The following is a 24,006-nucleotide window of genomic DNA, read 5'->3' as shown; positions in this document are numbered from 1 at the left end:
AGTTTCATTCCTTTTATAGTGTCTTTTGAAGGACAAATATTTTTAATTTGATGAAATGTATTTTATTTTGATGCTCATGCTTTTGGTGTCATATCTAAGAAGACTTTGCCTAACTCAAAGTCAGAAAGATCTACTCCTATATTTCTTTAAGAGTTTTACAGTTTTTGTTCTTACATTTTAGTCTAAACTCTATTTTGAGTTAATTTTTGCTCAAAGATTATTAATGTAGTATGAGGAAGGAGTCCAAATTAATTCTTTTGTAGATGGAAATATAGTTTTCAAAATCTGACACCAGTTTTCAAAGACTCTTCTTTCTCCATCATGTTTTCTTGGCCTGTCTAAAATCAATTAAGATAAATGACAAGTTTTATTTTTAGATACTGAGTTCCATTTCATTGATCTATATTTACATTCTTATTCCAGTACCACAGTATTTTGATTGCTGTAACTTCGTAGGACATTTTGTATTTGAGAAAGTTGAATGTTCAAACTTCATTCCTTTTCCAGATTGTTTTGGTTCTTCAGGATTGCTTATTTTCATATGAATTTTAGGATTAATTTCTCAATTTTGGCAAAGAGGCTAGCTGGAATTTTGATAGGGTTTATATTGAATCTGTAGATGTATTTGGGAAATATTGCCATCTTAATAATAAAAGGCATCCAATCAATAAATGATTTGCTTTTCTTATTTTATTGTGATATGCATAGGGATTGAAATATAAACTTGCAAGGAATTTTTTGTGTATTAATTCCCATAAAGTACAATTGATTTTAATTATTTTGTTTTGGAATAACATCACTGAATATTTCATTAGGTTGCTCATTAGAATTGTAAGCTTCTTCTTTTTTTTTTTTAAAGAATTTGTAAGCTTCTTTAGGGCAGGATAGATCATAACTATTTTTTATTACAAAGAATTAATGTTGTGATTTTAGCACCAAAAACCTAGGGTATTTAAACACGTATAAATAGATAGAACAAGAGCTCACAGGTAATTTAAAAATAAATAGGATATTAGTGATACTGTGAATTTATTATTAACAACAAATGGCTAACTGGCATTTTCTGTCTTTTAATTCATATATATTCATAGTATTCCTTTGGAGAAAAATGAAATAATGATTGCTTTATAGATTGATTTCTTTTAAAAGACATAATTTGTATGTTCTTTAAATTCATTTTAGGTACCGAATCTGATTCCAGTTTTGATGTTCAAATTAGGAAGACCACTGGCACCTGTGTTATACAATGATATCTTGTATACTTTACCTACACTTGGAGTTCACAAGGTTTGTATATTAACTGGTTTACTTGGGAGCAAAAAGAAAGTGAGGCATGAAGAATACATTGAATTTTGTTTCTTACCATGTGAAATTTTGACCCTTTAATTTTGGCTGCGATCCCTACTTCCTTTGTTGGGCCAAAAATATTTGTTAAAATATTTGAGAATTAGTTTCTAAAATCATCTTTTCATTATGTTTTCCCACTGGCTATATCGTCCGACATAGGATCTTTATACGCCCAGAATTGCTAACTAGCTCCTCCCAAAGGTATCTCTGACCTCTGAGAAAATAGGTAATACTGTAATAAGCTTCCATTTCAGTCTTTATTTTATAAGAGGTTTTTAAGTTTTTTTGTTACCATTGGGATTTTATCCATATTTGCATTTATGAAACCAAAGTTTCTTCAATGTTTTGTAGGTGTGCATAGGACAGATTCTACGAGTAATTCAACTTCTTGGAACCACTCCACAACTAAAAGCTGTCACTTTGCGCTTGTTGACATCTTTGTGGGAAAAACAGGTAAGCTCAGATACACACTTGTGTGGATATTAAGCATGTCCCTTTCACTGAAAAAAACAAATGTTGTCATTATGCATGACAGTGCTTTGATATAGTGATATTAGTGAGTGGCATAAATGATTACATTGAGAAATTTTAATTTAGTGTTGTACTTTTGATCTATGAAGTTGTCAGTTGTGATTGACTCTCAGAGAGAAATTGAGAATAGAAAATCATCTTGTTTCCTTAATTTTGAAATCTGTTTTTCCATTTTTGCGAAAAAGTAATAGAAATTTAAGTGATTAGAGCCTTTGTAATTAAAGTGAGATTTTGCCACTTTTTTCCTAGTTTTATGAAATGAACACTACATAGATCCGCAAGAAAATCTCTAGCAATCATAACAGCATTCTTCTTTGCTGATTAGAAGAAATACATTATAATTTGCAATGCAAATGTAAGATTTAGAGGTGAAAATGTTTCATAGAAGGAGATAATGATTATTCAACTCAAGTTGTAAAATTACCTTTTTTGTGAAACTGCCTTCTTAGGATCGTGTCTATCCTGAACTGCAGCGTTTCATGGCCATGTCCGATGTGCCCTCTCTGTCTGTGGGCAAGGAAGTCCAATGGGAGAAACTAATTGCTAAAGCAGCATCAATCAGAGATATATGTAAGCAAAGGTAAGACACGCTTGACCCTTGGGAATGTATATCATGATACATATTTTTGCATTTATACATATATATATAAATGCATGATATATTTTTGCATTTATTTTGCATGATATATATATTTGTATTTAATCTTTTTATTGCAAGCAAGACACTTGGAAAGATAGGCAGAGGATATTTGGGTAAGAATAAATGAATATTAAGCACAAGTGTCTGATTATAAAATTTAGTAACATCAGACAATTACTTTGAGTAGCAGGCATGTCTTTTCAGGTCTAGTCTTATATCTAGGTTTAGCAGATATTTATATCCTTTTCTGGATAATAATTTAATGTTGTAATAAAACATAAGATATTATGTTTTGTATTTTTCTATATATCAATTCCTAAAACATAAGCAGTGGGTTATAGGTCAAATTGTTCTTTCTTATAGTCTCCTTATGTGATGCTTGTTGTTTTTTTTTTGACCTATGAATAATAAATGCTGGAGAGGATATGGAGAAAAGGGAATTCTCTTCCACTATGGCTGGATATGTAAATTGACACAGCCACTGTGGAGAACAGTATAGAGATTCCTTAAAAACCTATGCTTGACTTTTATAAGATGTAAATAGAGATGGCCTTATTTGTGATTCATTGAATGGAATTAATTGTTGGGAAATATTACAGGGAAGGAAATGATCTTGAATTCTTGTATATGCTCTGGGGTTTAAAAAGACTTGAGGATAGTAGGGAGATGCTGCTGCTCTTCTAGGTTATGGATAAATAGCTAGGCAGGAGTTCCTAAGATTGAAATAACACTAAGCAGAGCTCCACCTCACCAGATTTCTATTTTCTTGAGTTAGGTCAAAATCTTTAATGAGGAAATATATTTAACGCATTTGAAATAGGTTGTAATCTTGCAGTTTCATGTTGATTGAACCACTGCACTGTAGAATTCTTAGAGCATCATCCTCACTTTTGTCAATGATGACACTGCGAATGGTACTTCCTGAAGCTTTACAATGAATGAGTTGGCCTGGATGCTGATAATGCAGATGATTCATGTGTTAGGTAAAATCTCAGATTAGACTGTATTTAAGCCTTAGCAGTTTTGCCTGTTTTCTAAGCTCCAACCTTTTGGCAACACGAAAAAATCACTTGGTCTAAAAGTTATACACATGTATCCCAAGATCTCAGAGTTTAGATTCTCTTGAGGTATTGGCATGGAAAAAATTAAGAGATGAAAGCCGACGTTTTAATTTTACATACTTAAAGCTGAGGCTCAGGAGAGGTTAAATATCAGACCAGATCAGAGTCTGTGAAAAACTTTAGTGCACCTGTCGGTTACCACCTCAAGATCCTATCAAAATTTTCCATTTTTGCTAATTGATTTCCATTGGTGGATTTCACGGAATTCAACCAGGCAGTTTTTTAATTTACATTTTGTTAAGTAGAGAGAAATATATCACTGAGGGGTTATAAGGAATGCAGACCTGAGCGTTTCTTTATGAAGTTAAAAGCACTCTAGAGATAGCACAATGTATGTGCAATAGAGGAATGAGAGGAAGAAGAGTCAGTGAATCTGGCACAGTTCCTGACATGAGATAAGTGCTCAGTTATAGTTCATATTATTATTATTAACTTTATCATCATACACTGTCACCATCATGATAGGCATAACCTTCTAAGTTTGTAACACTACTATGATCAGTCATCTTCTGATCTCATAACCCTGGCTTTACTGATGATCTCAATAAGGTAAGTCATTTCTTTTCACTATTACTATAAACTTGAGTTTTTATTGATTCAGACAACAGGGTTTTTTCCGTCACATTCTTCTTTTTTTTGGCTCTGCCACGCAGCATGTGGGACACTCGTTCCCCAACAGGGATCAAACTCATGCCCCTGCAGTGAAAACACAGAATACAGACTATAGGTTTTGTGATTCAGGGAGAATAAAATTTATTAATAAGTGTCTTCTTTTGGGGGTAATAATATGAAAAATTAGCCTGAAGTTATAGCAGAAATGATGAAGTTGCAAATCTTTGAAAAAACAAAAAGCATATGGTTTTATTTGTTGCTGCTGCTGCTGTTTCTAAGTCACTTCAGTCGTGTCTGACTCTGTGCAACCCCATAGACGGCAGCCCACCAGGCTCCCTCATCTGTTGAGGGTCCATGTTTAACAAGCATGAGGGTAAAGAAAAGCATTAATGTTTTTTATTCGGGCAAAAGACCTTGGAGTAGTAATATAGCTCTTTGACTTTAATCTTGTGTCTAAATGTCATTTCTTATAGGCCATATCAGCATGGTGCAGATATGTTGGCAGCTATTTCCCAGGTGTTGAATGAGTGCACTAAGCCTGACCAAGCTACTCCAGCAGCCTTGGTGTTACAAGGTCTTCATGCACTCTGCCAAGCTGAGGTGGGCTTTTTTGAATTGTTTTAAAATTGTTTTGTATAATTTGGAAGAAAATAATTTACAAGGCATTGTGCTTGAAAGGATGTAAGACAAATTCTAATAACTGAAAGTCAGATGTTTATATCCAGAGATCTTTCTTTGTTCAGTAGAGTGAAGCAAGATTGTCTACAAATTCTCTGTAAAGGGGAGTCTTGAAACATGTAGACGTTCTCTAGAGGCTAAAGAAAACCATGCTTTAGGTTCTTCTTCATTGTTATTTATTCTTGATAATATAAAATGAAGAATAATGCTTATAGAAGAAATCTTGAGTATATTTGCTTCTTGGTTCTGTGATTAGAGAGCTTTAGAAGCAGAGGAGGCGAGGAAATTGACATGGTATCTCAGTTTTATAGATAGCAAAAACTTTTGTTGGCTTGAAGATTGGCAAAAGATTCTTCCTTTCCTGGTGATCATATTGGGTAGGATGGATTAATGTTAGAACTGAGCCTCTAAATCATTTTCTGAACTTTAGACTGCTTCCAAAAGTACAGCACAGCAAAGGGAATCTTTAATGTTTTGGAGAAATGTAGTAATTACATCAAAGGTCATTCACTGACCATACTAAATTTTTTTAATATTTTTATGCAGTCTTCTAAGTAGCTTTATTATTATTTTTTTAATGGAAGTTAATTTATAATATATTAGTTTCAGGTGTACAGCATAGTAATTCAATACTTGTATAGATTATATTCCCTTTAAGTTATTAAAAAAATAATGGCTAAATTTCCCTGTGCTATACAATAATATTCTTGTTGCTTATTTATTTTATGTGTAGTATTTTGTATCTCTTAATCCGATCCCCTTACCTTCCCTCATCCCCTCTCCTTCTCCCCACTGAGAATCACTTATTTGTTCTCTGTATCTGCGAGTCTGTTTCTAATTTGTTACATACATTTGTTTGCTTTATCTTTTAATTTCCACATATAAGTGATAACATAGTGTATTTATCTTTCTGTGTCTGACTTATTTTACTAGCCATAACAATCTCTAAATTCATACACATTGTTGCAGATTACAGAATTTCATTCTCTTTTATGGCTGAGTAATAGCTGACTGTGGCTCAGATCATGAACTCCTTATTGCCAAATTTAGACTTAAATTGAAGAAAGTAGGGAAAACCGCTAGACCATTCAGTTCAGTTCAGTTCAGTCGCTCAGTCGTGTCTGACTCTTTGCGACCCCATGAACTGCCAGCACACCAGACCTCCTTGTCCATCACCAACTCCCGGAGCCCACCCAAACCCATGTCCGTTGAGTCGGTGATGCCATCCAACCATCTCATCCTCTGTCGTCCGTTCTCCTCCCGCCTTCAATCTTTCCCAGCATCAGGGTCTTTTCAAATGAGTCAGCTCTTTGCATCAGGTGGCCATTCAAGTATGACCTAAATCTAATCCCTAAATATTATACACTGGAAGTGAGAAATAGATTTAAGGGACTAGATCTGATAGAATGCCTGATGAACTATGGACAGAGGTTTGTGACATTGTACAGGAGACAGGGAGCAAGACCATCCCCAAGAAAAAGAAATGCAAAAAAAGCAAAATGGCTGTCTGAGGAGGCCTTACAAATAGCTGTGAAAAGAAGAGAAGCCAAAAGCAAAGGAGAAAAAGAAAGATATACCCATTTGAATGCCAAGTTCCAAAGAATAGCAAGGAGAGATAAGAAAGCCTTCCTCAGCGATCAGTGCAAAGAAATAGAGGAAAACAATAGAATGGGAAAGACTAGAGACCTAATTAAGAAAATTAGTGATACCAAGGGAACATTTCATGCAAAGATGGGCTGAGTAAAGGGCAGAAATGGTAAGGACCTAACAGAAGATATTAAAAAGAGGTGGCAAGAATACACAGAAGAAATGTACAAAAAAGATCTTCATGACCCAGATAATTACAATGATGTGATCACTCACCTAGAGCCAGACATCCTGAAATGTGAAGTCAAGTGGGCCTTAGGAAGCATCACTACAAACAAAGCTAGTGGAGGTGATGGAATTCCAGTTGAGCTATTTCAAATCCTAAAGATAATGCTGTGAAAGTGCTGCACTCAATATGCCAGCAAATTTGGAAAACTCAGCAGTGGCCACAGGAGTGGAAAAGGTCCGTTTTCATTCCAATCCCTAAGAAAGGCAATGCCAAAGAATGCTCAAACTACTGCACAATTGCACTCATCTCACACGCTAGTCAAGTAATGCTCAAAATTCTCCAAGCCAGGCTTCAGCAATACGTGAACTTTGAACTTCCAGATGTTCAAGCTAGATTTAGAAAAGGCAGAGGAACCAGAGATCATATTGCCAACATCCATTGGATCATCGAAAAAGCAAAGGAGTTCCAGAAAAAACATCTATTTCTGCTTTATTGACTATGCCAAAGCCTTTGACTGTGTGGATCACAATAAACTGTGGAAAATTCTTCAAGAGATGGGAATACCAGACCAGCTGACCTGCCTCCTGAGAAAAATCCCTATGCAGGTCAGGAAGCAACAGTTAGAACTGGACATGGAACAACAGACTGGTTCCAAATAGAAAAAGGAGTACGTCAAGGCTGTATTGTCACCCTGCTTATTTAACTTATATGCAGAGTACATCATGAGAAATGCTGGGCTGGATAAAGCACAAGCTGGAATCAAGATTGCCGGGAGAAATATCAATAGCCGCAGATATGCAGATGACACCAGCCTTGTGGCAGAAAGTAAAGAACTAAAGATCCTCTTGATGAACGTGAAAGAGGAGAGTGAAAAAGTTGGCTTAAAGCTCAACATTCAGAAAATGAAGATCATGGCATCCGGTGCCATCACTTCATGGGAAATAGATGGGGAAACAGTGGCAGACTTTATTTTTTTGGGCTCCAAAATCACTGCAGATGGTGATTGCAGCCATGAAATTAAAAGACGCTTACTCTTTGGGAGACAAGTTATGACCAACCTAGGCAGCATATTAAAAAACAGAGACATTACTTTGGCAACAAAGATCCGTCTAGTCAAGGCTATGGTTTTTCCAGTAGTCGTGTATGGATGTAAGAGTTGGACTATAAAGAAAGCTGAGCGCAGAAGAATTGATGCTTTTGAACTGTGGTGTTGGAGAAGACTCTTTAGAGTCCCTTGGACTGCAAGGAGGTCCAACCACTCCATCCTAAAGGAAATCAGTCCTGAGTGTTCATTGGAAGGACTGATGTTGAAGCTGAAACTCCAGTACTTTGGCCACCTGATGGGAAGAGCTGACTCATTTGAAAAAACGCTGATGCTGGGAAAGATTGAGGGCAGGAGGAAAAGGGGAAGACAGAGGGTAAGATGGTTGGATGGCATCACCAATTCAAAGGACTTGAGTTTGAGTAAACTCCAGGAGTTGGTGATAGACAGGGAGGCCTGGCGTGCTGCAGTCCATGGAGTCGCAAAGAGTCAGACACAACTGAGAGACTGAACTGAACTGAATATTCCATTATATATATTTGGAATATACACACACACACAGACACACACACACCACATCTTTTTACATTCATCTGTTAATTTAGAGCAAAGTCTTTTAGTTTTCACCATCTTACAATTGAGTGTGATGTAGGTTTGTAATAACTGACCTTTATTATGTTATGATGTATTTCTTTTACACCAACTTTGAGATTTTTCTATCATGAATTGATTTTCTATCATGAATGGATATTTAATTTTGTGAAATACTTTTTCTGCATAATAGAGATGATTGGAGAAGGAAATGGCAACCCACTGCAGTCTTCTTGCCTGGAAAATTCCATGGATAGAGGTGCCTGGTGGGCTCCAGTCCATGGGGTCGCAAAGAGTTGGACACGACTGAGCGACTATCACTCATAGAGATGATCATGTGGTTTTTATTTTTTTCTTAGTGTGGTGTTCCACATTAATTTGCCAACGTTAAATTATCCTTGCGTTCCTGGAATTAATCCTACTTGATCATGGTATATGATTATTTTTATATATCATTTGATGAAGTTGCTAATAATTTTTTAAGGGTTTTTGTGTCTATATTCATCAAAGTTATTGGCCTGAAACTTTGTTTTTTGTAGTGTCTTTATCTGGCTTTGGTATAAGGATAATGTTAGTCTTGTAGAATAAATTTGTGAGTGTTCATTCTCTTCAGTTTTTTTGAATAGTTTGAGAAGGATAGGTATTAGCGCTTCTTTATGTTTTGGGTAATATTCTCCTGTGAAGCCCTCTGATGCTAGACTTTCTTTGCTGGGAATTTTTTTTTATTATAAATTCCTTTTCACTAGTAGTGATCAATTTGTTCAGATTGTCTGTTTCTTCCTGATTCAGTCTTAACAGTTTGCATGTTTCTAGATATTTGTTCATTTCTTCTAGATTGTTCAATGTGTTGACATATAACTGTTGTAGTATTGTCTTATGATTTTTTGTAACTCTGTGGTATCAATTGTTATTTCTCTTCTTCAATTCTTTTTTTTTTTTAGTCCTCTCTCATTTCCTTTTGATGAACTTGGCAATATAGTGTATGAATTTTGCTTATCTTTTCAAAAAATCAGCTCTTGGTTTCATTTACCTTTTTGTTTTTGTTTTTATGCCACCAATTTATTTATTTCCTCTCTGTTCTTTATTCTTACCTTCCTCCTGGTGACTTTGGGCTTTTTTTGTTCTTCTTTTTCTAATTCATTTAGATGGTCGGTTGGGTTGTTTATTTGAGATTTTTTTGTTTTCTGAGGAAGGGCTGTGTCACTGTAAACTTCCATCTTAGAACTGCTTTTGCTGCATCTCATAGATTTTGGGAAATTGTATTTCCATTTTCAGCTATCTCAGGGTATTTTCACATTTCCTGTTTGATTTGTTCATTGACCCTTTGTTGTTTGGTAGCATATTGTTTAGTCTCCAGGTATTTGTTATTTTCTGTTTTCTTTCTGTAATTGATTTCAAGTTTCATACTATTGTGATCAGAAAAAAAGTTTTGACGTAATTTATATCCTCTTAAACTTGTGATTTGTGGCCTAGAATTTGGTCTCTTCTGGAACATGTTCCGTGTGTACTTGAAAAGAATGTGCATATTTCTGCTCTGGGATGGAACATCTTGGAGATGTCTATTTAAGGCCACCTGGTTTATTGTGTCGTTTAAAACTATAGTTGCTTTATTGATTTTCTTGTCTAGAAGATGTGTATATACATCCATTGATGTATATGGAGTGTAAAAGTTTCCTATTATTATCATTTTATTGTCGATTTCTCCCTATATGTCTGTTAATATTTGCTTTACATATTTAGCATTAGTCACTCAGTCATGTCCATTCTTTACGACCTCGTGAATTGTTGCCTGCCAGGCTCCCCCGTCCATGGGATTTTCTAGGCAAGAATACTGGAGTGAGTTGGCATTTCCTTCTCCAGGGGGAATTCACAAACCAGGGATCGAACCTGGATTTCCCGCATGGCAGGCAGACCCTTTACCATATGAGCCACTAGGGAAGCCCCTTATGTATTGTATTGGGTACATATATATTAAGGAGTATAACATCTTCTTCTTGTACTTATGCCTTTATCATTATATAAGGCCCTTCTTTGTCTTCTGTTAAAAGCTTTGTTTTAAAATTCTATTTTGTCTGAAATGAGTATTGCCACACCACTTTCTTGTCGTTTCTGATTGTATGAAATATCTTTTCCCTCCCTTCGCTGTTACTCTGCGTGTGTCACTCTGAAGTGAATCTCTTGTAAGTAGCATATAGACAGGTCTTCTTTGAGTCAGTCAGCCACCCTATGTCTTTTGATTGGGACATTTAGTCTATTAACATTTAAAATGATTACTGATAGGCTTATACTTATTGCCATTTTATTACTTGTTTTCCAATTGGTTTTGTAGTTCTCTGCTCACTTCTTCTGTTTGTTTCTTCCCTCATGGTTTGATTTTCTTTAGTAGTTTTCTTGTGTTTCTTTCTAGTGTTTTTGGTATCTATTGTAGGTTTTTGATTTGTGGTTCATGTATGTTGACCTGTAACCATATCTACTTGTTTTTAACTGGTAGAATTTGTTTTTTACTGCTTCAGTCAGTCATCTGGAATTGGAAAGTACCACTGTAATAATTGTATTAGTTTCACAATAAATAGTTCTACCATTTGGGAGTATTTCCTTGTCATTATTTTTTCCAAACAGAAATCACCTTGTTTCTGAAACTACATAGGAAGTAATTTTTTCTGTCATTCCATTGTGCTCTCCCCATCCTTTCCTTTCTATAAGGCTCTGTTGTCTATAAGTGCTTATTAACTCATAAGAAGTGATTTTCCTCATTCCACTTCTGTAAGATATCATTGTTAACTGTAGTTAGTACTGAGGATATAAAAAATGTTGCCTGAAGGGGTAGAAAGCATCTTTGTTTTTAGAAGGACATATTGTCTACCTAGTATATATGTCATTAGCTGTGTGTCCTTTGATTTACTTAACCCCTCTGACCCTTGTTTCCTCAAATGAGGGTAAAACGGCATTACACACAAAATAGATCTAGTAATATGGGTAATATCCGCCCACATAGGTGCTCTTTAAATGTCAAACTTGTTCCTAAAAAATTGGTTATAGTCCATCCCTTCAAGGAGAGTCTAAGTAGTTTTTTCATCTTTCCCCTAAAACTCATATAAAATATGATAGTAACTGAGTTTCTTCTCATAAATGGTATCCTATCAGTTCCCTGCCAAAGCTTTTGATACTTTTTTGTGTATTGAAAGGAGACCTCTTGAGATTGTTACACTGTAGCCCTAAATCTCTTTCTCCATTCCAAACCACTATTCATAAAGACGGTTCTGAGCCCACTATCAGACACTCTTGGCAATCTGAATCCATTCAGGTTGCTATAATAATAACATAATGAATGGCTTATTAACATCAGTTATTTATTTCTCACAGTTCTGGAGGCTAAAATGTCCATGATCAAGGTGCTGGCACTTTGACTGTCTGCTGAGGGCCTACTTCCTAATTCATAGCTGTCTTCTCACTGTAATTTCACATAGCCAGAGGGGCAAGGTAGCTCTATGTAGTCTCCTTATAGGTGCACTAATCCCTGGCATGAAGGCTCTACCTTCAAGACCTAATCTCCTTCCAAAGATCCCATTTCCTAATACCACCACCTTGGGGATCAGGATGTCAACACCTGAGTTTAGTGGGGTAGGTACAAGCATTCATTATATAGCAAATAACATCTTTTTAATGGAAAGAACATGTTTAATTTTTTTAACTTTTTATTTTGTATTGGGGTATAGCCAATTAACAAACAATGTTGAGAAAGTTTCAGGTGAACAGTGAAGGGATTCAGCCATCCATCTACAAGTATCCATGTACATGTATGTGTGTATGTGTGCTTAGGCATGTCTGACTCTTTTGACCCCATGAACTGTGTAGTCCACCAGACTTCTCTGTCCATGGAATTTTCCAGGCAAGAATACTGGAGCGGGTTGCCATTTCCTACTCCAGGGGACCTTCCTGACCCAGGAATTGAACCTGCATTTCTTGTGTCTGCTGCATTGACAGCCAGATTCTTTACCACTGCGCCACTGGGAAGCCCATACATGTATCCATTCTCCTCCAAACTCTCCTTCCATCTAGGCTGCCACATCACATTGAGCAGAGTTCCATGTGCTATACAGTAAGTCCTTATTGGGCATCCATTTTAAATATAGAAGTGAGGCATCATGTTCTAAGTATTTTATTTTAAAAAGCCTGTGTCTAATTTGGTACTTCAATACTTTTTTCCTTGGCTTGGTTAAAGACCTTTCTCTTACTGTGTTTGTCTTTCTCTACCCCCCTCTTTTTTTTAATGCTGTAAAATCCAAATCCCATATTCACTGCAAAGAAATTTCAACTGAGATGTTACAAATGAGATAAGAATTTAATATATTGTCCTTCTAATAAATATATACTAACCTCTTTAAGTCCTTTTTATAATAAGATGGGCATTCATAAGTCAAAAAGCAATACCATTAATCAGTTAACTTCATTTTATTATAGGGCTTCCCTGGTAGCTCAGCTGGTAAAGAATCTGCCTGCAATGGGGAAGACCTGGGTTTGATCCCTGGGTTGGGAAGATCCTCTGGAGAAAGGAACAGCTACCCATTCCAGTATTCTGGACTGGAGAATTGCATGGACTATTTAGTCCATGGGGTTGCAAAGAGTGAGACATGACTGATACTTATTTTTTATCCCTTCATTTTCATCTGTCTTTCTTGTTTGGGGGAAGAACCCACTATTTTGTTGACACTTACTAGTTGTGAATAAGTGTTATTTACCATATTTTCATTATAGATATTAAAATGTCTACAGTTGTGAAATTTGTTGAAACTGCATCACTGTTAATTTTGGTAATAGAATGTTCTTTTTTATGTTTGGTAATGAATAACTCTATGTTCATCTAAATAAACAGAAATAATCTATTCCCCTGTGGTGGGCCTTATAGTAATAATATATCTTTCTCTTTTGCTTAATCTTTCCAAGCTGTGTGTATGTATGTGTGTGTTCATTATTTGTGGAGCTGCTGCTGTTATGTTCTGTGACGTGTGTTAAAGTTGTAAAATATACTAAATTTGGTGGCCCTTGCCAGGCCACATTTAGTAATTTTGGGCTAATCTTTTGGTGTTTTGCCAGTATGCTATCCACAGAAGCCAACATGAATTCTATGAAGCTATTTATTCTGTCTTTTAATTGATACCATGTGTGAAGCATTGATGGCTGCCAAGAGTTTCAAGAATGAAAATATTCAGCATGGTTATGAATCTTCTTCCCAGAAACATTTGGTAGTGATTTCTGTATTTCTCTGTGGATCCTTTGCTATCAAATATAATTAAGAATATGAAAAGACAACCTAAAGCTGTGAAATTTTTAAAAACAATTTGAAGAGAGTAAATTGGATAACCCTATATTTAAAGAGGGCTTCCCTAATAGCTCAGTTGGTAAATAATCTGCCTACAATGCAGGAGACCCCAGTTCAATTCTTGTATCGGGAAGATCCACTGGAGAAGAGATAGGCTCCCCACTCCAGTATTCTCGGGCTTCCCTTGTGGCTCAGCTGGTAAAGAATCCACCTGCATTGCAGGAGACCTGGGTTTGATCCCTGGGTTGGGAATATCCCCTGGAGAAGGGAAAGGCTACCCTCTCTAGTATTCTGGCCTGGAGAATATCCATAGACAGAGGAGCCTGGAGAGCTACAGTCCACGAGGTCGCAAAGAGTCGGACACCACTGAGCAACTAAGCACACAGGCTTTCTCATCCTGGCCTTTGTGTTATGAGTTAACTCTTTTTCCGAAGGTTGACAATGGACTCTTCAATTTTGAAAGTCATTATGAGACTCATTTGTCCTTGATAGGGTCAGATTAAACCTGTAATTATTGCTGCTTAGTCATTTATCATGGTCTCCAGTGAGAGATTGAAAGGATGGATTCCATCTGAAGAAAGACAACATATTGTCTTTTGTAACTGGCTTCTTTCACTTAACATATTTATAAGGTTCATCACCTTTAAAGTATGTACCAATACTCCACTTCTTTTTATGATCCAATAATATTTGATGCAACTATCTTATGTTTTATTCATCCATTCATCATTTGATGGACATTTGGATTTTTGCTGATTATTATGAATATTGCTGCTGTGAATATTGTGAACATGTAATTGCATGGACATGTTTTCATTTTTGAGGGATATATACCTAGGAATAAAATTGCTGGATTATATGGTTACTCTGTGTTTACTATTTAAGGAGCTTCCAGAACTGTTTTCCAAAGTGGCTGTGCTGTTTTATGTTCACACCAGCAGAGTGTGGATATTCTAATTTCTCCCCATTTCAGCAATGCTTATCTGCTTTTTTGTTTTAACTGTAGCCTTCCTAGTGAGTACAAAGTGTTATCACATATGGCTTTGAGTTGCATTTCCCTGATGACTAGTGATATTGAGCATATTTTCACGTGTGTTGGCCACTTGTGTATCTTTTTGGAGTAGTGTCTATTCAGGTCCTTTGCATATTTTCTTCTCTGTTGCTTTTAACTTCCCTGGTCAGCTGTGTTACGTTTCATTCCTACAGGAATGATTGGTAAAACAATTTTGTCTTCTTGCTTCTAAGAAGCAAAGGATACTGGATACTGGATAAGTATCCTTATAACCAAAGGATAAATAAAGGATACTGGGAAATCATGAACTCTTTTCTGGGCCATTTACTATAAAGAGAGCTTTTTATGAAGCCATGTGAAATATCAAGTAAAGACACATATGTTCCACTTAGCTATTTTGTCCACAGATGACATTTCCTTTATTTTTATATGAAATTAGCAGAGTGCTTTCAGATGGAAAACTATTAGAGATATTTTAATAATAATAATAGTAAGCATCTATTGATTTCCTGAGTGCTTTCTATGTAGTAAGCACTGTATACTATAATCGTTATATTTATTATATGATTTAATCTTATGGGAAAAAGCTCTTTATGTGATAAGGTGCTGTTTTCTTCTGGGAGGCTAACAGAGGTTAAATAATTGCCCAGTCATCCAGCTAAAATGTTGTAGAGCCAGGATTCAAACCCAGGTCTACCTGAGTTCAGAGATAATATGTTAATCACTTAAAAAAAAACACAGCTTTATTGAGATATAATTCATATACTGTCACTCTGTTTTTGCTGGCCATCTTTTTGTTCATTGCCCTTGTCCTGTTCTGATATTAAATGGGTAAGTCTTTTTGTGAGCATTAAGTTTGAACTCTTTCCCTCATACTTCTCTATTTCCTTTATGATACATGAATGCATAAGATTTCAAATTATTTAGGCTTTGCATAGAGATCCTAATGAAAAAGATATTTGAGCCAAAATAGATTGATTTTTGGTGCTTTATGGGTTATTTATTGAATTTTATATTTTAAAGATGTATTGACATGTTTCTTCATATATGCATGCTCAGTCACATCTGACTTTTTGAAGTGTTTTTATCCTACTTTAGATTTTTATATTAATAACATCCCATTTACTTTGGATAATAAAAGCATCCTTCATCCACATTTCACAAAACCATTTTGATTTTTCCATTTTTCCCATTGTATTTTCTTTGCACATATATTTCATACTTTCCATCTTCTCAATTTACATTTTACTAGAGTGATTTTTTATGTAGCTACAGGTTTTCATGGCTTAATTATTTTCTATTGAGTGAAAGTATCATATGTCATCAAATAATTCATTTTCAATTGGATTCTAAAGTTTTATAATTAGTCTAAGAAGTAATTACATATGTAAAGTTTTTCCTTTCTTTTGAATTGTTTTCTTGAACTAAATATTTTAGAGTTTTATGGATATTTTATGATCTTATGGTTAGTTTACTTTTTTAATGTTAATTAATTTTTTATTGTTGATTGGTTTACAATATTGGTTTGATTTCTGTCATATGTCAGTGTGAATTAGCCATAGGTGTAGATATGTCCCCTCCCTCTTGACTCTCCCTCCTGGCTCCTGCCCATTCCCACCCCTCTAAGTTATTACAGAGCCTCTGTTTGAGTTCCTTGAGTCATATAGCAAATTCCCATTGGCTATCTCAATAAACATGGAAAGTTAAAAAATAAGAGTGGATAGCCACTCCCTTCTCCAGGGGATCTTCCCAACCCAAGGCTCGGACCCAGGTCTCCCACGCTGAAGGGGGATTCTTTACCAGCTGAGCCACCAGGGAAACCCAACTAACACTAACACATATAAATAATTAGCTTATTTTTAAAGTAACTTTCCACGTTTATTGAACATGAAATAGAAAGTTGTAATGTAACAATTGTTCCTAAGTTTCTGGCAGTGTTATTTGTTAGTACAGAGAACAGTTCAATTATATCATCACTTCATTGAGGGCAGCATTTCTTCTTGTTATATGACAATTCTGCTTGTTACCCATGAGGGGCCCATAAGGAAAAGGAAAGTCTGAAATGAATATTTTTTCCTCACAGTGGATTTGCTCTATGTAGGCTTAGCTTTGGAGCTTTGGAGAATATTTAAGAGGAGTGGAAGTGATTTAAAATTTTTATTTTAAAATCATTGATGTATATTGTTATTATGAATGCTTTTAAAAGATGTTTTAGAAATCCATCTTGTTGACTTAAGATCATATTTAAATCCATACTTTTTATTTTACACTTAAAAAGTGCTGTCATTGTTTTGCTTTTTGGGTTTATGGGCTGTAAGTGTAAAAGGGATCCTGTTTATCTCATAATTTCATAAAGTTTGTTGCCTGTTGGAAAAGATGTTCAAATAGAAGGGTTGGCAGCCTTTCAACAGTGTTCTGCCAAGTTTTTCATTTATTCTCTGATGAGTAGAAGTAGTGAGAAGACCAAGGGAAAAAGAGATGGCACAGCTTCCCCCAGTCCTATGTCCACTGCAGTGCACATGCTGGGCAAAAATTCCCTAGGCAGGACACCAAAAACATCAATTTTAAAATAAAAATATTGAAAACTGAAGCCAGGCTGTGCAAGGTTCTCTGGATATAAAGATTTATGAGCATGTTCAGCTTTCTAGGGGCGCACAGCCTAGTAGGGGAAAGCATTGTGTTAAGTACACCAAATGTATTTGAAATTCAGAAATAGTGCAGAGGAAAGATACAACATCAAAGGAATACTTTTCTAAATCTCAAGCAGCAATACCAGGTGGCAGAGGAAAAGAATATTTAGGACTAGAAGAAAGAGACTCTGAATCACTGCTGCTGCTAAGTCGCTTCAGTTGTGTGACTCTGTGCGACCCCAGAGACGGCAGCCCACCAGGCTTCCCCGTCCCTGGGATTCTCCAGGCAAGAACACTGGAGTGGGTTGCCATTTCCTTCTCCGATGCGTGAAAGTGAAAGTGAAAGTGAAGTCGCTCAGTCGTGTCGGACCCTCAGCAACCCCATGGACTGCAGCCTTCCAGGCTCCTCTGCCCATGGGATTTTCCAGGCAAGAGTACTGGAGTGGGGTGCCATTGCCTTCTCCAGTACCTTTAGTTTTTCTTTCTTTTTATGTAAACAGTTGTATCAAGGTATAATTCACATACTATCCAGCTCACCTATTTATAGTGTGAAATTTAGTCACTTTTTGAATATTAGTTGTTCACCCACCATCACAATCAACTTTAGAACATTTTCATCACCCCCAAAAGAAGTTGCACACCTTCCATACCACCCCATGCCCCACACCTTGCCCCCACCATAGGGAACCACTAATTTAATTTCTGTCTTTATAGATTTGCCTGTTCTGGACATTTCATGTAAATGAAGTCAAACAATATGTGGCCTTTTGTGACTGGCTTTTTAGTTAGCATAATGTTTTCAAGATTTCATCCATGTTGTAGCATGTATCAATACTTCATTCCTTTTTATAGGTAATATTGCACTGTATGGCTATACAACATTTTATTTATCCATTCATCTATATTTTATTCATCCATTTATCAGTTAATGGACATTTGGTTTGTTTCCAGGTAGCTCAGTGGTAAAGAATCTGCCTGCCCAGGCAGGAGATGCAGGTTCGATCCCTGGATCAGGAAAATCCCCTGGAGAAGGGAATAGCAACCCATTCCAGTATTCTTGCCTGAAAAATCCCGTGGAAGGAAGAGGCTGGTGGGCTACAGTCCATAGGGTCACACAGGGTGCGACTGAGCACACGTGCACCACACCTGGGTGTTTCCACTTTTTGGCTATTATGAATAATGCTACTGTGAACTTCCGTTTTCAAGTTCTTTGTTTTTCTTGGGTATTTATCTAAGAGTGGAATGGCTGGATCATGTAATTATTTTTAACCATTTTAGTAGCTGCCAGGCTGTTTTCCAAAGCAGTTGTGTTTTATATCCTATCAACAGATATCTTTTCTTCTGTTCTCCCCAAATAATGGATATACTCCTAGGTAGGCATTGCCACTGAAGTATTTTTAGCTATGACTTTCATTCTTACTAAAATGTACATGATATGAATAGTCACTGAAGAATAAGAATATCCTAGAATATGTTCTGTAATATGGGAGGCTAGTGGGAGCCTGGTGGGCTGCCATCTATGGGGTCGCACAGAGTCGGACACGACTGAAGTGACTTAGCAGCAGCAGTGGGAAAAGAGGAATCGGGAGCTGCCCGCACCAACTTTTTCTTTCTAACTTTTCTGGGGCACTGTTGCCTGCCACTCAAAATGATTTTGTTATCTGTCTTTGAGGTTGACAGCCCTTGTCGTAATATAATAGATAGCTTTTTTGAGGGGTTTTGGTTTTTAATATTTATTTATTTGGCTATATCACGCATCATGTGGGATTTAGTGTTGTAGCACATGGTCTCTCTCATTGCCATGCTCGAGAGAGTTGTGGCATGGGGGCTTAGTTACTCCATGGCATGTGGGATCCTAGTTCCCAGATCAGGGATCAAACCCATGACCCCTGCACTGCAAGATAGAGTGTTAACTATTGGACCACAGGGAAGTCCCAGTAGATACCATCTTTGACCAGTAATCAGTAAGGACCCTGAATGGTTTAATGTTTATGATATTAAGGATGTTTGTCTTTATATAAATCACTAACATTTATAGAAATCAGAATTTAAAAACTTTTGCTAATTTTCTTTCATTATCATAGGACTAATATTTTTAATTAATTCTAATATTAATTAAAAGTAAAAATTACAGATATCTACCCTCTCTTGTTAAAGAGGAAGATCTTGCAGAACCTGGCCTGGTTCTCCACGTGGGAGGGACAAGTTAATACCAAGTGACAGTAACAGCTACCTTTTGAGAAGCATGTACTTTAATTTGCAGCACTTCTCTTGGCTTTTAGATTGACATTTTCTGCTTGACTCAGGTAGTCCTTAGAATTATGTCCCTTATTTTAATCATTGAAATAATTTCATGTAAGTAATCTCAGTTTGCCCATGTAACAACTCTCCCTTCATTTTTCCAAACCACTCTTTAAAAAAGATGTCATATGATTGGCTAATAAATATGGGAAAATGTCAACATTGTCGGTCATTGGGAAACATACACACCACTGAAATCAGTAATTTAAAAAAAAGAAGACTGATGATATCAAACATTGGAGAAGATGTAAAGTAACTTGATATCTCTTACACTATTGGCAGAACTATAAAATGATACAGTCATTGTTGAAAAATATTTGGCAGTTTCTTATAAAGTTGAGTGTATACTTATGATCCAGCATTTCACTTCTAGATATTTATCTGAGTCAATGAATACATATCCACAAAAAGACTTGTATATGAGTGTTCATTTCAGCTTAACGATTATAACATATTTGGAAACAACTCAAATGGGTATTGTGTTTGTACATTTGAATGCTATTCACCAATAAAAAGGAAAGGACCACTGCTATTTGCAACAATATGGATGAATCTCTGAAGCATGCTCAGCGAAAGGAGCCAGTCACAAGAAGTCCATACATCTCATTTTTATGAAATTCCTGAATAGGCAAAATTCATCTATGAGGATAGAAATCAGCATGGTAATTGACTTGGGGTGGGGAGAAGGGTAGACAAGAAAGGGGCAAGAGGCAATCTTCTGGACTGTGGTCTGTATCTAAGAGCTGTTAGATACTTGAACTATGACTAATTCAAATTGTGTTGTGCTCTAAGTGTAAAGTGGACAGCAGATTGATATCTTAGTATGAAAAATTGTATAAAATATCTCAATATTTTTAGGTTATTTTACATGTTAAAATGATGTTTTGGATAGATTGGGTTAAGTAAAATGACAGTAATTCAAATTAATCTGTCTGCTTTTACTTTTTAAAAATGTGGTTACTAGAAATTTTTAAATTGCATATGTAGCTCACATATTTCCATGGTGTGTTTCATGATGGAGGTGGTGGTTACAATAGTGTATACATTTGTCAGGATTCATTGAAATATACAATTAAGATCTGTACTTTTTGCTGTGTGTTGCTATACTTTAATACTACAAAACTATTAAAGCTGCATATTTTCATGCTAGTGAATATGTTTGGCATTTGGTGTCCATTATAGTCTGTATTATACTTCATAGTAATCTTGTAATGTAGGTGCTATTTGCTCATGAGCCTGGCAAGTCAAAGTAACATCCAAATTGACATGATAAGGTAGACATTCACATACTCTGTATACTTCTTGTGCTTTTCCACTGTATCATGTTGCTTTTCCACTTGGGAGAAGTGTGAATGTACTTTGGGGACAGTACAAGTTTTGCTTCTTCAGCCATTGATTTCTAAATCTGTGCTCTGGGTGGTGGTGAATGAGTCATAGTTTTTCTGAAATTTAATTCTTTAACCGCATAGGAATCTAGTAACATTGCCTCTGATGCTTCAAGGAGGAAAATGACTTCCAGTCTAAACAAATTGCCCACAGTTGGAGGAGAAACAGCTTTTGGTGTGTGCATAAATGAAAATCAGTACATTGTACTGAAAAAGAGGGCTCATTCACTTTTAAGATTTTTCTCTCTTAAGTCCTTGAGATGGGAATGTGAGGCAGTGCTAACCCTGTTTTCTTAATCAGCTGTGAGTCTCTTGTAGCAAAAATTAATAGGCGTTGCAGGATCATGAAGAAAAGCTCTTTCATCTCGCCTAGCTCCAAGAGGGTGTTATATTTTCAAAGCGGAGTATTGTACAATTGAGCAATAGATAAGGAGGGGAGGGCCCTTTCCTGGGGATTCTTGACCGCTGGAAGAGTTCACTCCAGGCCATTTGTCACTGAAGTGATTTTCCCGGAAATACCCTATGCCAAGGTTATGTTTTGGCTATTCTACCCTCTTTTATTGATTTATTTCTGAAATCATGGGGTAAGGTAGTTCTCCCTGCCCTCTCCCATCATCCCAACTCTTTGTCTAGTTGCTTCTTCAGGGCTCCATGGGGTGGGAACGATTTTCAATGGGACTCAGGTTTTCAACGGGATTGGGTTTGGAAGTTTTAGGGAGTCAGTGTGGTATTAAAATGGCCAATAGAAATCCTGCATTTTGTTTAAGCATTTTTCAGCGTGGTAAATATAATTTAATATGGAAATGTGATACATTGTTCCATGGCAGATTTTCCTCAGCTGTGTACAGTAAGGGTTCTGTCACCTACTGTGGATTCAGTATTTATTACTTATTCTCTGGAACCTCTTTTGTTGTTCTTACGTTTTGTTTGTGGGGACATTTAAAGGTGGATTGCCCGTTCGACCTTGCAGAGGAGTTGATTAAGTGTAATTTGCTATGCATTAGGTAAGGAATTTGCTTGTCTTTTTGAACCGAGCTCTATGTTATTTGTAGTTGGGGCATGCTTTTTGATGCCTTCAGTTCTTCCTGGGCATGAAAACGCTTTTTGTACATTTGTTGAATCTATTTCCACGCTGAGCTTTTTATGTACTACACAATGACTCTTTACAGTTGAAAGTTGTAGTTTGGCCTTATTTTTAACTATAAAGGGACAGCAGGAACTTGCCTTTTATTAAACATTCGTGGATATTATAACATTTACTTTGTCACGCTGTAAGTAGATTTTAAATATGGTTTTTCATTTTCAAAATAAAATTTTAACTGACTGTAGTAAGTTGTATAATGGAATACTATTGAACACATGTGTGAAATGTGTGGGAAAATTCAAATACTGACATTTCCTGTTTAAATAGAAAAGACTTCAGCTTTCAATAATTAGTTAATTGGTCATTTTCAGTTTTTTATAGACCGTATTTGTAGATTATGCAAAGTCAAACACTAAATCAAACTTAGAGAAAAATTTAAATTTGAAGTCTTGGCATTTTATCATTTCCTGATTTTGCGCTTCTGATCCCATCCTCTCTCCTCTGTCTGACCTTTTCTGTACCTAGATTTGGTGTGATCTTTTAGATACTTCACTCTGAACATTTTACAATCTCAGCTTTCTAAGTTATGACATTTAGGAACCCCTTCTCCCTCCTGTTCATTATTTTAATTCCGTTTCCGCTTAATTCCGTTTTATTTTGTATTTAAAATTTTTTTGTATGAAAAGATTTCCCTCTTAAAGTGGAATTTGCTAAGGATTATTAACTGATGTGAGTAGTCTGTGACCAAACATGAAGGCTGTTCAGGGTATCCAGCCGTGAGTTTCCGGCTCAGTCACAAACCTAGGGTATTCTTTAAAAGATCAAATGAACTGGACACTAGGAGGGTTTTAATGATGCCAGTTAACATCAGAAGAGCGGGGCTCAGTGGTTGCAAATTGTGCTCATCTGAATAAACGCCACTGAGCTAGAAATAATGACATGACTAAAATGATGCTAATTGTGTGCCATTCTGCCATTCCTGTGAATAAAATATATCGTTTAAGCTTATACAAGGGGTGGGTTTTTCTGGGGTAAATGGAGACATAGGATGTAGAAAGGGGGTCTCTGAAGGAGGATTGTAGATTAGATGGCATTACACGTTTGAAAGGCTTTATGGATTTTGAGATGTGATGGAAAACATTATTTTGGTACCTTCTAAGAAATTCACATATACCCTTAAGTGACCTAGAATTTTTAAACACTTATTCATCGTATACCCATGTGAACCTAGAATTATTTATAAAAAGTGTCATTGTTACCTGTGGTAATTAAACTTATCTCCATGCTATATAAATGTGTTGACCTTTTTTTTAAAAAAAATCTTTTTATTTTGTGTTGGGGTATAGCCAGTTAGCAATGTTGTGAAGTTTCAGGTGAACAGGGAAGAGACTCAGCCATTCATGTATCCATTCTCCCTCCAACTCCCCTCCCATCCAGGCTGCCACATAACACTGAGCAGAGTTCTGTGTGCTATGCTGTAGGTCTTTGTTGGTTATCCATTAAATGTGTTGATCTTACCTTCTCATTTCCCAAGATAAAATATCACGAAGAGACTCATTTCCAGAAACACTAACATTTCCAGGTTAGACTTCACTTTGATTAGATGACTGAAATCATGTGTTAGTGAAAGGCTTGGGAAGTATTGGGAATTAAGTCAGTAAACTTTTGGTAAATATTTATATAGGTACAGAATTACTTGGAATGCCTCTTTAACAGGCTTCCAAATCCAGAAGTCGTATTTAAAGGAGATAGTATATACATTGTGTTTTAAGATTCTTTAATTTTAAGTTTGAAAGACTTTGTGAAGTTGACCAGAAAAGGATTTGTTCAAGTCTACGGACTGTACTATTAATTCGATGTTGTTCTAATGCTCTTCTCATGTTTTCAGTATATATT

At 36.1% G+C, this 24,006-nt stretch overlaps 1 protein-coding gene across 2 annotated transcripts in view; it reads left to right on the top strand.

The window, feature by feature from the left end:
- The window catches only part of FOCAD (focadhesin), a 302,861-nt gene that overhangs the window by 139,716 nt on the left and 139,139 nt on the right, over window positions 1–24,006 (top strand). For both annotated transcript variants that reach the window (XM_061425184.1, XM_061425185.1), the window contains 4 exons: window positions 1,183–1,287; window positions 1,699–1,800; window positions 2,328–2,458; window positions 4,725–4,851. In XM_061425184.1, the coding sequence (XP_061281168.1) occupies window positions 1,183–1,287; window positions 1,699–1,800; window positions 2,328–2,458; window positions 4,725–4,851 (465 nt within the window). The remainder of the gene's footprint in view (window positions 1–1,182; window positions 1,288–1,698; window positions 1,801–2,327; window positions 2,459–4,724; window positions 4,852–24,006) is intronic.

The sequence above is a fragment of the Bos javanicus genome, chromosome 8, assembly GCF_032452875.1.
Source record: "Bos javanicus breed banteng chromosome 8, ARS-OSU_banteng_1.0, whole genome shotgun sequence".
NCBI lineage: Eukaryota > Metazoa > Chordata > Mammalia > Artiodactyla > Bovidae > Bos > Bos javanicus.
Note: the sequence above shows the minus strand (reverse complement) of the source record. Positions and strands in the feature narration are given on the sequence as shown.